Source organism: Theropithecus gelada, unplaced genomic scaffold (assembly GCF_003255815.1).
Source record: "Theropithecus gelada isolate Dixy unplaced genomic scaffold, Tgel_1.0 HiC_scaffold_16163, whole genome shotgun sequence".
Classification (NCBI taxonomy): Eukaryota; Metazoa; Chordata; class Mammalia; order Primates; family Cercopithecidae; genus Theropithecus; species Theropithecus gelada.
Window position 1 is genome coordinate 16,939 of NW_020257950.1, and position 15,118 is coordinate 32,056.

The 15,118-nt window shown below is 52.3% G+C and overlaps 1 protein-coding gene and 1 pseudogene across 5 annotated transcripts in view; both read left to right on the top strand.

The window, feature by feature from the left end:
• The first annotated feature begins 486 nt into the window (after positions 1-486).
• Positions 487-15,118, top strand: part of LOC112617401 (ATP-dependent 6-phosphofructokinase, platelet type) — a 61,525-nt gene continuing 46,893 nt past the window's right edge. For 3 of the 5 annotated variants that reach the window (XM_025374167.1, XM_025374168.1, XM_025374171.1), the window contains exons 1-2: positions 487-719; positions 12,636-12,709. In XM_025374167.1, coding sequence (XP_025229952.1) covers positions 608-719; positions 12,636-12,709 — 186 coding nt within the window. In that variant the 5' untranslated portion in view covers positions 487-607. Of the gene's footprint in view, positions 720-982; positions 1,027-2,281; positions 2,399-12,635; positions 12,710-15,118 lie in introns of those variants that run through there. The other 2 variants (XM_025374169.1, XM_025374170.1) reach the window with 2 other exon arrangements.
• LOC112617403 lies at positions 1,475-2,247 on the top strand (annotated as a pseudogene).

A 15,118-nucleotide genomic window follows, 5' to 3' on the forward strand; every position in this document is an offset into this window, starting at 1 on the left:
CGCCATCCGCACTCCCCGCAAGTGCGGGGTTTCCACCCGCCCCGGCGTTCGCGCCCACTCACGGTCTCCCTCGCCCCCTCGGGAGACGCTCCCCGCGTTCTATCCCGCCACGCCCTGGCGCGCCCCGCAAAAGATGTGACCCCGCGCCCCTGCGATCTCCGCTCCCCCGGACGCTGCCCCTGCCCCCACTTGGGGAGCTCCGGGCATCTCTAAAGCCCCCAACCAGAGTCCTCCAACCCACCCGCGAGGCTAGCGCATCAGCAACGCGGCCCCACCCTCAGGGACCCCGCCCACCTGTGGCGCTACCCCCGCCTCTGCGGCCTCCCACACCGCTAGCGCGGTCCCCACCTACGACGACCCCGGCGTAGGTGCTCCAGCCCACAGGCATCCCCCCGCCAGCCCCTGCCCCTTCCCTGCCCCTGCCCCGAGCCGCGCCCCCGCTCCCGCAGCCCCTCCCGTGCGCTCGGGCCCCGCCCGTCACCGCCCATTGGCGCTGGCGCCGGGCGGGGGCGCGGGCGGGGCGGCGGTTCCGAGTCGGGCGCGCGCGGGCAGGGTCCCCATTGCCTGCTGCGCACCCGGACTAGCGGCTGCCCTCGGCCTCCTCGCCATGGACGCGGACGATTCCCGGGCCCCCAAGGGCTCCTTGCGGAAGTTCCTGGAGCACCTCTCCGGGGCCGGCAAGGCCATCGGCGTGCTGACCAGCGGCGGTGATGCTCAAGGTGCGCGCCCCCCTCCCAGCGGCGAGGGAGGGAGGGACGGAGAAGGGGAGAACAGGCCGAAGTGGATGGGGGGACGGGGCAGAAGAGGGGGGAAGCGATGGGAGGACCCGGGGAAAGGTGGGGAAGCGATGGGAAGAACTGGGGAGAAGAGCGGGGAAGCGATGGGGAGAACTGGGGAGAAGCCCGTGCCCGGGAGCGGCAGGGGTACCTGCGGGGCGGCGTGAGCCGGCAAGGCAGCCCCGGGGTCCTTGCCGGGTGGGGCGGAGGAGGAAGGGACATGGCGGTAGGAACCTCCATCCGGAAGATAGTGAGCTTTCCACCCCCTCCGGTTTATGTTTTAAATTGAGCCTGGCAGAGGGGGTCGCCTGGAGCGCCCTCGGGGGTCGTTCTGCCTCTTAGCTGTAGGACTGGGCCGGGCTTCCCCTCCGAAGCGTGGGTACAGCGCGATCACTTCCTAAGTGGCCCCCCGCCCCCCAACTCCGCCCCACGCCACCCCCTAACATGTCGAGGAAGAAACGGTCGGGTAACCGCGCGCCTCCTGTCGCCTCGTGCCCCGCGCGGCGTGGGCGGGGTCCCGGCTGCTGCAATGCGGGACGCGGCGGGGTTGCTCTGGGTTCCCGCCTGGCGTCTGCGAGGCGGTCCGGCAGCCCCTCGCGTTTCCGCTGGGAGATTTTTAAAACGGGTTTCCTGCGCTCGCATGTGCTGTCGCCTTCCGGCTCGTGACAAAACCGAAAACTAAAATGGGTCCCAGGCCCTCCCCTCCAGCCTCCGCGGACTGGAAGGACCAGGAAGCGGGGACTCCGGGACGTCAGCGGCGCCGCGGCGCGGGCTCTGGGCTTCCCCTGCCCTGCAATGTGGAAGCGGCTCTCCAGGAGGGGCCCGAGTCTGGGTCCACGACGCGGGCGCGCCGGGAGGACATTTAACCTTGAAGAGCGGGAGGTGGTGGAGACTGCGCGCCCCAGGCCCCGGGTGCACGTGAGGGCGCCGGTGCCCGGACGGTGGAGCGCCCCAGGCCGCGCAGCCCCTGGCGGGTAGATCGGCGCTTCCCAGGCGAACGCTACCTGCGAGCCTTAGCGATAGCGCGGGCTGGAGACGCGACGCGCCCGGAGCTGGGTTTTGATTTTTATTTTCCCGGTTCCTCCTGCCGCAGATGCGTGGAAAGGCCCGGATGGCGGATTTCTTCCCGTTTCGGGACCGCCCACTGCACAAGGATGGAGCGGGGATGGGCCCATAGCCCACTGCCCCGGTGACCTTCCCTTCGCCCTTGAGCGCGCGGGGCGGGCGCGGGCGCTGCAGGTTGGGGCGCTGTGGGCGCCGCCCCGCCCGCCGCGAGCGCCTACGTGATGCCCGGCCCGTCGTCTCCGTGCGCCCAGGCACCGACATCCGTACGCCGCGCGCTCCCCGAGCCAGCAGCGCAGCCTCCCCAGGCCCAGCGCCCTCGGCGGGAGACCCTGGTGGCAGCGCCAGGCCCCGCCCCGCAGCCCGCCCCCCAGCGCCCCTGGGAAGTGCTCTGGCGTTAGCGTTCTAGTTAAAGGATCCCAGCATCAGCGTTCCTCCGGCAGGGTTGGGTTCTCAGAGAAAGAAAAGGTGATGCAACAGAGGCTGGGATTGGAGAAATTACGAGAGTGAAGTGGAAAGAGCCTGGCCAGCGTGACTTAAACCGGCCGGGAGATGTGCGAGTACGAATGGAGCCGCCTTGGGGTCCGGACAGGACCCAGAGTGGCTTCTCAGTCAAAGGCCTTCAGAAGCAGAGGGAGCACCTGGAGTGACCTTACCCGGGCCGCGAAAGACAAGAAACCTTTGGCACGGGAAGAGGAACTGACCTCTGGAAGCCACCAGGGCGGGTGGAAGGTCAGGGTTTCAAGGTGATTTTGGAATTTAAGTGCTGTGGGTCCTGCACGGTGGCTCATGCTTGTCATCCCAGTGCATTCGGAGGCCGAGGCAGGAGGATCGCTTGAGCCCAGGAGTTCCAGAGCAGCCTGGACAACATAGTGAGACTCAGTGTCTACAAAAAAATAAAAAAGAAAGAAAAAAACATTAAGATGCTGTATGTATTGGAAAATATTTATGGGTCATTCTTTTGAGCTCCATGTCCAAAAGCTTGCTAAAATGCTTGGGAGTTTGTGTACAGGCATGTGAGATTAGGATACATTGGCAGAATCGCCGTGTTCTCCGTTGCCCTGGTTTTGCCACCTGGGAGGAGTTACACGTATTGAAGGTTAGTAAGTCCACGCCTCTTCTGGGGAAAAAGGTACTTTGGAAACCAGTATTATGTGGGAACGCGGCTTGGTTGGTACAGCCTCGGGTTAATGGGAGACAGCTGCCCTCAGCTCTGCAGGTAGCATCAAATACCGTGGCCTTGAGCCCACATGGGTCACACCTGGGCTGTCCCTGGGGAAGCCCGCCACGGCGGGTCGCCTGGGCATTCTTTCCCCGGCAGAGCCGAAGTCACAATTTTTTTGTAGACTCTGTAAAGAGCTTTACCCTTCCGAGATATGATCTCGAACCTGTTGGAGCATTTGGACGCATTTCTTTTAAGGAAGTTCACCTCCAGATGTGCTCAGAGGGCCTGGTCTTAGCTGCCACAGATTTACAAATCCTTACAGTAAGTAGGTTATTCCTCGAGAATTTATCTGTTGTGCCCCCATTCTTTTTGCCATTTTATTCTGATTCTATATTAGTACTTGATTTTCCCTGACATAGAAGACTATTGCCTGTAGCTGGAGATCAGAGAACACATTCACATTCAAGTATCAATTTCAGGGGAATTATCTGTCAGATGTGAAATTATGGTAAAATTCCATATATTAAAATGACCATAGCTACCATTGATTGAAAATATTTTGTGTACTAGGAGCTTTACAATTCTTATCTCCAAGCCTAGATACATGATCCCAAGAGAGGCATGCCCTCATTTTGGAAGTGGGGAGAAAGACTCACAAAGAAAAAAACTTAGGTAAGGGCATGAGGTGCGTACGTGATTGTGGTAGGAGCAAAACAGATCCTAATTCCAAATATTGTACTCTCCCTTAGACCACGAAGAGTACTTATGTCTGGCTCTGTCACCCAGGCTGGAGTGTAGTGGTGCCGTCAGAGCTCACTGCAGCCTCAAACTCCTGGGCTCAAGTGATCCTCCTGCCTCAGCCTTCTGAGTAGCAGGGAAGACAGAAATGCAGCATCATGACCAGCTAATTGTTATTATTATTATTATTATTATTATTGTTATTATTATTTGTAGAGACAGGATCTCACTATGCTGCTGAGACTGGTCTTGAACTCCTGGCCTCCTCTAGTGAGCCTCCTGCCTTGGCCTCCCAAAGAGCTGGGATTACAGACCTGAGCCATCATGTCAGGCCTCCACCATGCTTTTCAGGGGCCTTTCTTGGTGAAGCTCCTTATTCTAGTTAATGCTCAAAAGTGAGCAAAACCCAACTTGCTCAAAATTACACAGATATTATTTGGGTGGTTTTGTAAGGGGAACAGAAAATAACTTTTTATAGCGATAGGAGTCAAGGTGGCAAAAATGATATTAAGGCTTAATACCAACGCGATGGGCTGCTTTTCTTCCCCGAGTAGAGTTTCATATTATTTAATTATAATATAAAATTGAAAATCTCTTTCCTATGTTCGTGACTCCCCAGGCCTTGAATGAAGAAAGTATTTCTCAGGCTGGGTTTTTTTTTTTTTTTTTTTCCTACTTCTTTGGGTATCTTCTGTCTCAGGCTGTGGGTTTCTGTTTTTTATTTTTTTTTCCCTGCTTCTTTGGGTATCTTCTGTTGTCCCAAGACATGTCTGGAAACTTAAATTGATTTTCACTCAACCTAAAATAAGCTCCACAGCTCTGGATCGCGGACTGACCATGACTAAGTGTCCACCGCCACATCACGCTGTGCCACACACCAAGAGTGACTCATTGTCTTCGTCACAGGTTGTGGCTTCTGCAGGGCCTGGTGCCTGGTGGCGCTGAGTGTACTGGGAAGTCCAGGTGCATCCTGAGGGTGGGCTGGATGCGAAAGCGGCGTCCTTTTTGCCTGTGGTGACGTGAACATCAATACAGTATTTATAGAAAGTTCACAGAAATTTAGTAAGTTTCAACCTTTCCAATCCTAGTGAGAATAGCTAGTGTTTAGTGACTCTGTTATGTGGCAGGCCCTCAGTGATCCTGGGCACTGACTTATCCCCACTTTACACATGAGCAAGGGATGCCCGAGGTGTACCGGCTTCCCTGAGTTCACAGAGCTCCGTGGTGTGGCCAGGCCCTGTGGCTGCAGCAGGCATGTTCAGGGCTGCGTGTAGCTGTGTCTTCACTGGTGTCCTTCTCGCGCCCAGCACCACGCCTGGCGCTTGACAGGAACGCAAGCGTTTGCTGCCTGCCTCCCGCCTGGAATCTCCACTGAGCAGCAGGAAACCAGGGGTTCTAGCTGTCTTCTTCATTCGTGAAGTCCTTTAGAGGAATTCAACCCTCTCTAATCAAAAGTTTCCAATATCCTCAGGTCAATGCGTATAAACTGTTAAGACTTCAAGATTAGTCCCTTCAAACCGAAGTCAGAAGTGTGAGGTTTCAATTGACTGGACATGCATTAGGTCAATGACACACATATTTATTGGACACCAGGCTTGAGCCCCACATGGGCACCTTTGGTGTCTGAAGCAATATTCCTTGGGTGGTTTTGTGAGGGGAACAGAAAATGACTTTTTATAGCGATAGGAGTCAAGATGGCAAAAATGATATTAAGGCTTAATACCAGTGTGATGGGCTGCTTTTCTTCCCCCAGTAGAGTTCATATTATTTAATTATAAGATAAAATGGAAATCTCTGAAGCAACGCTTCGGAGCCCAGTAGGATGGAAGGGGAAACTGAGAACAGCAAAAAGTAGGAAAACCAGCAAAAACCTATCAATAGGAGATTAATGAATCCATTATGGCATCTGGAATGGAAGGAATTTTTGTCAGCGTTTAATAAGGAGCTTTGTGCTGGTCGAAAGTCAAGAGGTGCACAGTACACTCAAGGGCAGTATTGAAGAGCCGAATCCAGAGCAGCTCTGCACAGCAGATCCCCCTGGGGCCAGAGGGGCCGTTTGCAAATCCAAGCAGATCCGCTTCTTGGAGGTTTCTCCAATGGGAGCATCTCCCAGGATTGAGGCTTGCATGGGTGGCCTGTGTTATCTATGCAATTTTAAATGATCTAGTTACCACATTAAAGAAAGGCGGGCCGGGAGGGGGTGACACTGGGTGCCATGACTCACGCCTGTAATCCCAGCACTTCGGGAGCCCAAAGTAGGTGGATCACTTGAGCCCAGGAGTTTAAGGCCAGCCTGGTCAGCATGGCGAGACTCAGTCTCTACAAAAAATACAAAACAATTAGTCGGATGTGGCGGTGCACACCTACAGTCCCAGTCCCGTGGGAGATTGAGGTTGGAGGATTGCCTGAGCCCAGGAGTTGGAGGCTTCAGTGAGCTGTGACTGCACCGGTTCACTCCAGCCTGGGCAACAGAGTGAGACCCTATCTAAAAGAAAAAGAAAAAGTAAAAAAAACTATATTTTATATTCAGCCCACTATTTTGATAACAATCAGTTGTTGTGTTATTAATATTTTACACTGTTTTCCATACTAAGTCTTTGAAACCCAGTGTGTAAAGAATCTTCAAGTACATCTCCATGTGGACGGGACACATGTGGCCAGCGGCTCCTCTGAGGGACAGTGTGGTCATGGCGATGGGTGGCGTGTGCTGCCTGTACATAGGTCCCCATGTGTTTCTGCGAAGGCCCTGAGGGATGTGCAGGGGAGGGCCGATACCGTCCCAGCCATGCAGAGGACCCTGGAATGCAGCAGGCTGCCAGCGCGCCCCCGCCCCAGCCCCTCTGCTGCCTGAGCTCTTTCCCAGATGTCCACTTAGCTAACCTCCCTCACCTTCTTCCCTTTCCTTCTTTCCCCAAACGTCACTCTCAGGCAGGTCTGCAGGCTCTCAGATTGTCAATGGCAGCCCTTCCCCATCCTCCACCCTCTTAACACCCCCCACCCCACTTGCTATTTTTCTCCTCAGTGCTTACGGCCATCCACCCCTGGGCATCATGCATTTGTTCACTGTGTTTCTTGCTTTCGGGTCTGTCTTGATCGGAACAAGCTCCGCCAGGACCAGAGGCATTCCATTTTGTCACCGATGCATCCACATAGCGCCCGGTAGAGATGGCTCTTGGGGCGCCTGAGGTGGACAGTGGGCCGGTGGTTGAGCCCTACAGATTTATCTCAAGCCCTCCCCTGACCCTACCGGAAGACACGGTGGTCTGCACAGTCCAGATAGTCAGAGAGGCCCCCGGCTCGATGACTTTGAACCTGCGAGGGTGAGGAGGGGGGAACAGCACCATTGACAGAATCCCCCATTGGTATCCCACCTCCCCATGCCTACATAATCCCTACATTATCAAAGGAGAGACCCCTAGAAGGTGTTTTGGCAGGAGTGAGATCAGCGCAGTGTAAGCTCATTTTCTGACAAACCAGTGGGAGGAGTCGGCAAACTGACTTTCTCAAAAAGAATGTATGCATCGAAATTAACAAGTGAGTGATCAGCAGTGTGGGAAAATTCAGGAAAAGCAGTTCAGTGCTGTGAGAGAGGGCGAGGCAGGGAGCTTGATTACTCCAGACAACGGAGGAGGTAAAAGGATAGACCTAGATTATTTCATTTGAGTTCATCTATTTTTTTTTTTGAGATGGAATCTCGCTCGGTTACCCAGGCTGGAGTGCAGTGGCGCAATCTCGGCTCACTGCAACCTCCGCCTCCCGGGTTCAAGCGATTCTCTTGCCTCAGCCTCCTAAGTAGCTAGGACTACAGGCGCATGCCACCACGGCCGGCTCAGTTTTCTTTGTATTTTTAGTAGAGACGAGTTTCACCCTGTTAGCCAGGATGGTCTCAATCTCCTCACCTCGTGATCTGCCTGCCTTGGCCTCCCAAAGCACTGGGATTATAAGCATGAGCCATCGCGGCCAGCCTATTCCTTACTTTTTTTTTTTTTTTTTTTTTTTTTTGAGGCAGAGTCTGGCTCTCTTGCCCAGGCTGGAGTGCAGTGGCCGGATCTCAGCTCACTGCAAGCTCCGCCTCCTGGATTCACGCCACTTTCCTGCCTCAGCCTCCTGAGTAGCTGGGACTACAGGCGCCCACCACCTCGCCCGGCTAGTTTTTTGTATTTTTCAGTAGAGACGGGGTTTCACTGTGTTAGCCAGGATGGTCTCGATCTCCTGACCTCGTGATCCGCCCGTCTCGGCCTCCCAAAGTGCTGGGATTACAGGCTTGAGCCACCGCGCCCGGGCTACTTTTTTCTTTAAAAAAAAAAAAAAAAACAATTTAGATTTTATCAGAGCAGAATCCCAGGAAGCTGAGATTTGTAAACTGGGAAATCCAGCTCCTCCAAGTAGCCAGGAAATCAGGGTGACCTAAGTCATTCTTGCTAGGCCCTGGTGTGGGCCGGGGATGACTCTGACTCAAGGAAGAAGCCGTCTTGTGACTCTCTTACCTGCACTGTGGTTTAGTAAGAAGCTGTTAAAAAGTATGGCATATGAAGAAAGTGATTTACTAATTGGTCAGAGTAATGACCACATATTTCCTATTTTACCACTCCCTCATTATCTCCAACTTTATCTTTGGTTCTCATGACAAGATTATCACTTCCCTGAAAACTGGGGTTTTTGCAAATTACGAAGAGGTGTTTTTCCAAATGGTAAGGTTCTTCTTTGGTGGGAAGATGTTGTTTTCTCCTGGAAATCCTTAGGAAAGTTATTTGATTCTTGGGTTGGGCTCCGAAAACCAAAACAAAACGAGATGGATTACCCCCAGGATACCTGAGCTATAAGGACAATCTGTAGCTTGAGCGTGGAGTGAAAGACACTGAAACTGCCCTTTGTCCCAAATGGCTGTGTGCCGGGGCCCTAGAACAGCCCTAAGGAGGTGGTGAAACAGGTGACATTTACCTGTGAGGCTGAAAGCCCTCATTGCCAGGCTGTGAAAGCCCGCACTGCAGGTGTGCACGTCTTCATCCCTGTCCTGTGGGTGACAGAGCCCGCCAGTGAATGCTGGTATATTTCCTTCTTGCTTTTCATCCACCCGTGTTCTCCCTCCTAACCCCTCACTGAATGTTCCTGGGGCTTCCTCAGGTTTCACCCTGCAGGGCCCAGCAGGAGGCAGCTGATTTGCAGTCCTCACCATTCAGAAGTTCAGAGGGAAGGCTTAGAACCAAACAGGCTCCACCCCCAGGCAATTAAATGAGCATCTGGCCTCAGCAGGCATTATTTTCCTTCAAGTTCCCACTGGTGACTCTAAGGCACAGGTATTGTAATAGAGGAAATCAGGAAGTCTTGAAAGTTAAAATGAAATAAAACTAGGGTTTACACTGCAGCTTCACCACTTCACTAAGGTCGTTACCTTCCAGTAATCAGTTTATCCCCCTCAGAGCCTCAGCTTTCTCATCCCTCCAGGGAGGTGTCAGGAGCTCTGCGGGCTTCCTGTGAGAATCATCCGGGCCAGGGCTCTGGCTGTGGGTGTGCAGTCAGCAAGGGACTCCCTACTAGGTGCCACCAAGTGCTGCCAGCCCCTGAGCTCAAGGAGGACACGTGAAGAAAAGCCCTTTGCAATGTAGGGCTCCATCCCACCAACGTGCAAGTGAATAGAAGTCCTTTCAGGACCTAGTATTGTGTATTTTTTAAAGTGTGGTGTCCCGTCTCCTGGAAATTGCTAGAAATGCACCTTCCCAGGCTCCCTCTCCACCTGTGAAACTCTTGGGGTGTCCCAGCTACCGGGGGTGCCGCGGCCGCCGATGGTGAGCTCCTGCTGTGGGGTGGTGTCCCTGTTCTTTCCAGGTGGGTACAGGTGGACCCAGGGGTGGGGGGTGGGGAGAATCCCGCAGGGACTTCAGGGACTGACTTTAGTGCTGGGGTGTGTTTCTACTCTGCACAGGAGTCTCCTGGGGTCACCTTGTGTATCATGTCCAGCTTTTTTTTTTTTTTTGGAGACAGTGTCTCGCTCTGTCGCCCAGGCTGGAGTGCGGTGGCGCCATCTCCACTCACTGCAAGCTCCTCCTCCCGGGTTCACAGCATTCTCCTGCCTCAGCCTCCTGAGTCGCTGGGACTACAGGCGCCTGCCACCACTCCTGGCTAATTTTTTTTTTGTATTTTTTACATTATTATTATTATTTTTTTTTTTTTGAGATGGAATCTGGCTCTGTCGCCCAGGCTGGAGTGCAGTGGCGCAATCTCAGCTCACTTCACTGCAAGCTCTGCCTCCTGGGTTCACATTATTCTCCTGCCTCAGCCTCCTGAGTAGCTGGGACTACAGGCGCCCACCACCACACCTGACTAATTTTTTGTATTTTTAGTAGAGACGGGATTTCACCGTGTTAGCCAGGATGGTCTCGATCTCCTGACCTCGTGATCCACCTCCTTGGCCTCCCAAAGTGCTGGGATTACAGGCATGAGCCACCGCACCTGGCCTCATGTCCAGCTTTTAAGAATTGTATTCCTTCTGCTATTTCTTTCCACTTAACATTTTCTAAAATCCCCGAGTTCTTCATCATTCCTTAATGAAAGGCCGGTGGGAATGAGGTCTTCAGAGAGCAGGGGAGGAAGGGGTGAGCAGGGGAGGAGCAGGAGCAGGGGTGAGGGGCCATCATCGGGTCTTAGTTGTGTTTCGGCATCATCTGCTTCCCAGTGTTGGCACGGGCTAAGTGTTTGATGGTTCATTCATCCAGTAGAGTGAGCAGAGCAGAAGGTCCTGGAACCAGAGCTGTGCCTCTACCCTTGGAGTTGAGGAGTCCAGGCACTGCTGAGCCCGGCCATGGGAGAGATGGGTGAGGACGTCCCACAGGTGTGAGACCAAGGGGGCGGGGGGCTTTGTCCTGCCAGGAATAAATGGAATCAGGTGGGAGGCAAGCCAGGCCCTCTTCCTGGGAGGTGCCAGAGCCAAAGAGGAGAGGAAGGAGGAAGAGCGTCGGAGCGTCGGAGCGCTGGTGGGACTGCCACCCAGGTTCAGGGACAGGAGCCTCCAAGTGCTGCCAGGCAGGTGGGAGGTCCCTGGGGCATGGCCGGGAGCTCAGGGGAACTTGGGTTTTCTTCTCGTAGCCCTGGGAACCCGGAGGAACGCGGTCATATTTGTGCTTTAGAAGAGAACATTGAAACTGATATGGAAAACATCTCGGACGTAATATCAAAGTGTAGAAAGAAATAATCAGTGTGAAACTTCACACAGCCCGGCAGCAAGGCCCCGGCCCCACACCCAGCTCTCCAAGGGGTGGGGCTCATGTGGCCGTTACTTCATTTGTGTTTTTTTTCTAAACAAGGAGAATATATTCATAAATTATTTGCATAAAAGCAAACGAAAGAGAAAAAACTGTTGGAATCCTTCTGGCCACAGAGTGGCTCATGTCAGAGGGAGTCAGGGATTCAGGGGCAGTGTTGGGAGCAGCTGTCAGTTGTATAGGCAGGAGCCAGCAAGGGTGTCAGTAGCATTCAGCACCAGCGACAGAGAAGAAAGTCGTGCTGTTCGGCAAGAGAGAGAGGGTACAGTGTGGGGAGGAAATGTTCAGGGTGAGATGACCTGCATTTTGAAATGCTGAGTTTCATGTTCTTGAGAGATGGCCACTAGTTAATCAGCAGGTCATTAGAATTCTTTGTGTTATAAACTAGGTTTGAATATAAAGTAAATAAGACTATGTCATATATATATATGCATACGTACATGTGCATATTAGATACATAGTAAACATGCATTTACCTCTAAAATATGTATCCCCAAGCTTTTTCAGCTAAATAGATATTCTCATTCAGAATTGTGAACTTTCAGAGGTCATGGCGACTCCAGCATCGCCAACCTGGCCCAGCGTAATTGAAGGTTTTTTTAAGTGTGTTCTGAGCCGGTCGCTGTCCAAGTGCACATAACCTGCCTCTGTGTCCCAGGTGCCCCTGCAGGACCAGAGTCCAGTCATTTGTGGTTTATTGACGGAAGCATCGCTTGCTTCATGGCCCACGAACTGCAGCATCTTTAGTCCTGACAGCTGTTTCTGAAATTTAACTTTGCGGAGGAGGAAGCTTGGTGCTGTCAGGTGTGTTTGGGAGCGAAGGCACTGAAGGCTCAGGTGCTTCTCATCCTTCAGCAGCAGCGCTGCATGGCTGTGCGGGCAGCCCTAGTGCCTTTACACTCCTCTCCCGATGGGCCTGAGCTCGTTAGCCACGACAGCAAGACAGACCCTCCAGGTCCAGAGGTGGCTCCAAGACACTAGTGACTTCAGCTCCCCCAAATCCGTCTGCAGTGGAGAGCGGGATGGAGGCTAACAGACTTACATGATGATATATTGTAAACAGACACATATTGTGATACATTGTAAACAGGCTTATACATTGTATGACACTGTTCTTCTAAAGGGGGGCCTCCCTTTATCTTCATGAGGTATGATTATTTGTAATACACCGGCTTATTTTAACTTTACTGATCATAACATTGCATGACTTGTTTTCTGTTGAAGCCCATTGCCTGTTGTTTTTTACGTTGGTAGTTGGTGATGCGATAATCCATCTTCATCTCCTCAAATCACACACACACAGAATTTGGCTAGCTGCAAATAAACACCTATTCTGTAGTTTGTTTTGCAGTTGGATGGAGTGGCCTACAAATTCGTATCAAGTCCAGAGTGATGTTTTGAACTGAAAGTACCCTGGGCTCTTAGATTCAGCCTGGGCACAGGGGCACGTTGCATTATGTTGGCTGTTTCTTTTAGTCCTTCCCCTAATCCCAGAGGAGTGTGTGTACCCATTTCTCATATTAGGAGATGAGGCATTGAGAGGTTACGAAACGTACGCATGGTCATGGGTAATTAGCGGCAGAGCCAGAATTGCCCCAGGCTCTTCAGTGACTATTGCTCCTGTTTCCACTGCAGGTATGAACGCTGCCGTCCGTGCTGTGGTGCGCATGGGCATCTACGTGGGGGCCAAGGTGTACTTCATCTATGAGGTCAGTGTCTACCCCACGCCCCCTGTCACTCTTCCTTCCACCTGCCCGGAGCCCTGCAGGCACCAGCGCTCACCCACCCCTGCCTCCCCCTGCGGCAGGCAGGGGAACCAGGTCCTGCCAGCCAGGGCCTTTCCTCAGCCCGCAGGAGCCCCTAGTGGGGACCGTTTACATAGGAGGCCATGCCCCCTGGTCTCCAGGGACAGATGCCTGGTCTGCAAGTTTTTTGTTAGGCAGCAAGGGGAGAAAGGAGATGAGAGGGAGCCCAAAAAGCCATTTATTTATTTAGACAGAGTCTTGCTCTGTTGTCCAGGCTGGAGGACAGAGGCATGATCTTGGCTCACTGCAACCTCCTGGGTGCAAGCAGTTTTCTGCCTCAGCCTCATGAGTAGCTGGAATTACAGGTGCCTGCCACCACGCCCAGCTAATTTTTTTGTATTTTTAATAGAGAAGGGGTCTTACCGTGTTGGCCAGGCTGGTCTCAGACTCCTGTCCTCAAGCTGTCCACCCGCCTTGGCCTCCCGAAGTTTTGGTATTACAGACGTGAGCCATTGTGCCCGGCCCCAAAAGGCCATTTTGATGTCAACTTCCTGGTGTTGATTGATAGTATTAGAGGTCAGCCAGTGATCTCTGCTTGGCTGTACTGGTTGATCGGTTGTATTTGTCTGAGGCTCTGACTCCTGTAGAGGTGATTTATTAATTTCCAATGTAGCCTGAATTTGAACACCCATTTAGGGAAATGGGGAAAAACAGCGACTTTGAGCTTTTCATCATTTGTATAAAATGGAAACGATGCCTGGTGTCTGCTGATGTCTTAAGTAACAGGAGGGACTCCCTGGCTGCCACTTTTGAAGTCCTGGCAACTTAAGACTAAAAAGTATTTGAAGGGAAGGCACGAATATAGTTTGGATCACAGTACTGATTTCAGAAATTATTAGGAAAAATATTTAATGTTTAAGTTTATAAAACCTAGCTTTAAAAATGAGAAGAAGATATTTTTGTAAATCACTTAATGCCTCCAAAATGGCTATTAGTGTTTTAGTCTGATTTCCCTCAGTATGACGTATGCAAAAGACCGGAAGGAAATAAACACATATTAGGAAAAGTATGGCAAACACGTTCTGTATACTGTTTTTTGTTTACGACTATATCGTGGCTTTTCGCTATGTAGATTCCATGACTGTTGCTTTAACTTATTTTTTATTTTTCTGAGAGAAATCTCATTCTTGTCCCCCAGGCTTGAGTTCAATGGCTTGGTCTCGGCTCACTGCAACCTCCGCCTCCCAGGTTCAAATTATTCTCCTGCCTCAGCCTCCTAAGTAGCTGGGATTAAGGTGCCTGCCACCATGCCCAGCTAATTTTTGTATTTTTTAGTAGAGACAGGGTTTCACCATGTTGGACAGGCTGGTCTCAAACTCCTGACCTCAGGTGATCTGCCCGCCTTGGCCTCCCAAAGTGCTGGGATTACAGGTGCGACCCACTGCGCATGGCCGACTGTTGCTTTAAATGTCAACATACTGTCCCATTGAATTGATGTCTCATCATTTGTGATGGACCCTGTATTCTACCATTCCCTTGGTATCGCATTATTTAGCTTTCTCCCCGTTTTTTAAGCTATCATAACAATGCAAGATCTATGTTAATAGAGCGATTTGATGTTTTGTTATTATTTAACACTTTGGTCCTAATATCGGGCACTGACTGAGCTGAAAGGGGCAGTCATCATGATGGCTTGGGATGCTTCTTGCCTAAGTGATTCCTGAAACCTGTCCAGCCTCGTCCCAGCCCTGCGCAGGGAGCGCGGCACACTAGCTCCCCGTGACGACGCTGTGTGCAGCTGGGTGTGGCTGCCTTCTGGGCACTGGCACGATTCCCCTGTCTGCTTTCTAAGCCCTGTTTCCCTTTGGTGAAATGGCTGCTGCTGTTATTCTTCGCTCATTTGTGTGTGTATCCATTTGTTTATCATTTGCTGGAAACAGTTTTTTGTTTTTTTATTTTTTTTTGGTTTGCTTTTATTAAACTGGTTATGTGGTTATTGTTTGTATTTATCCGATTTGGGCAATTTTAATGGTGGGTCTAACCGTAGCATTCCCAGGCTGTTGTTTTTTTCATTTCATATTTGGACCTTTTTAAGGTCAGATTGCCCTCGTGAGTTTCCCTGCCTGGGCCCTGGCCCCGCTGGCACCTGTCCTTTGCTCAGGGATGTGGAATGAGCACGGTAGACTCAGTCTCCAGCACAGTCCTCCACCCCCCTCCCCAGCACAGTCCTCCACCCCCTCCCCGGCACAGTCCTCCACCCGGTCCCCAGCACAGTCCTCCACCCCCCTCCCCAGCAAAGTCTTCCACCCGGTCCCCAGCACAGTCTTCCACCCCCTCCCCGGCACAGTCCTCCACCCGGTCCCCAGCACAGTC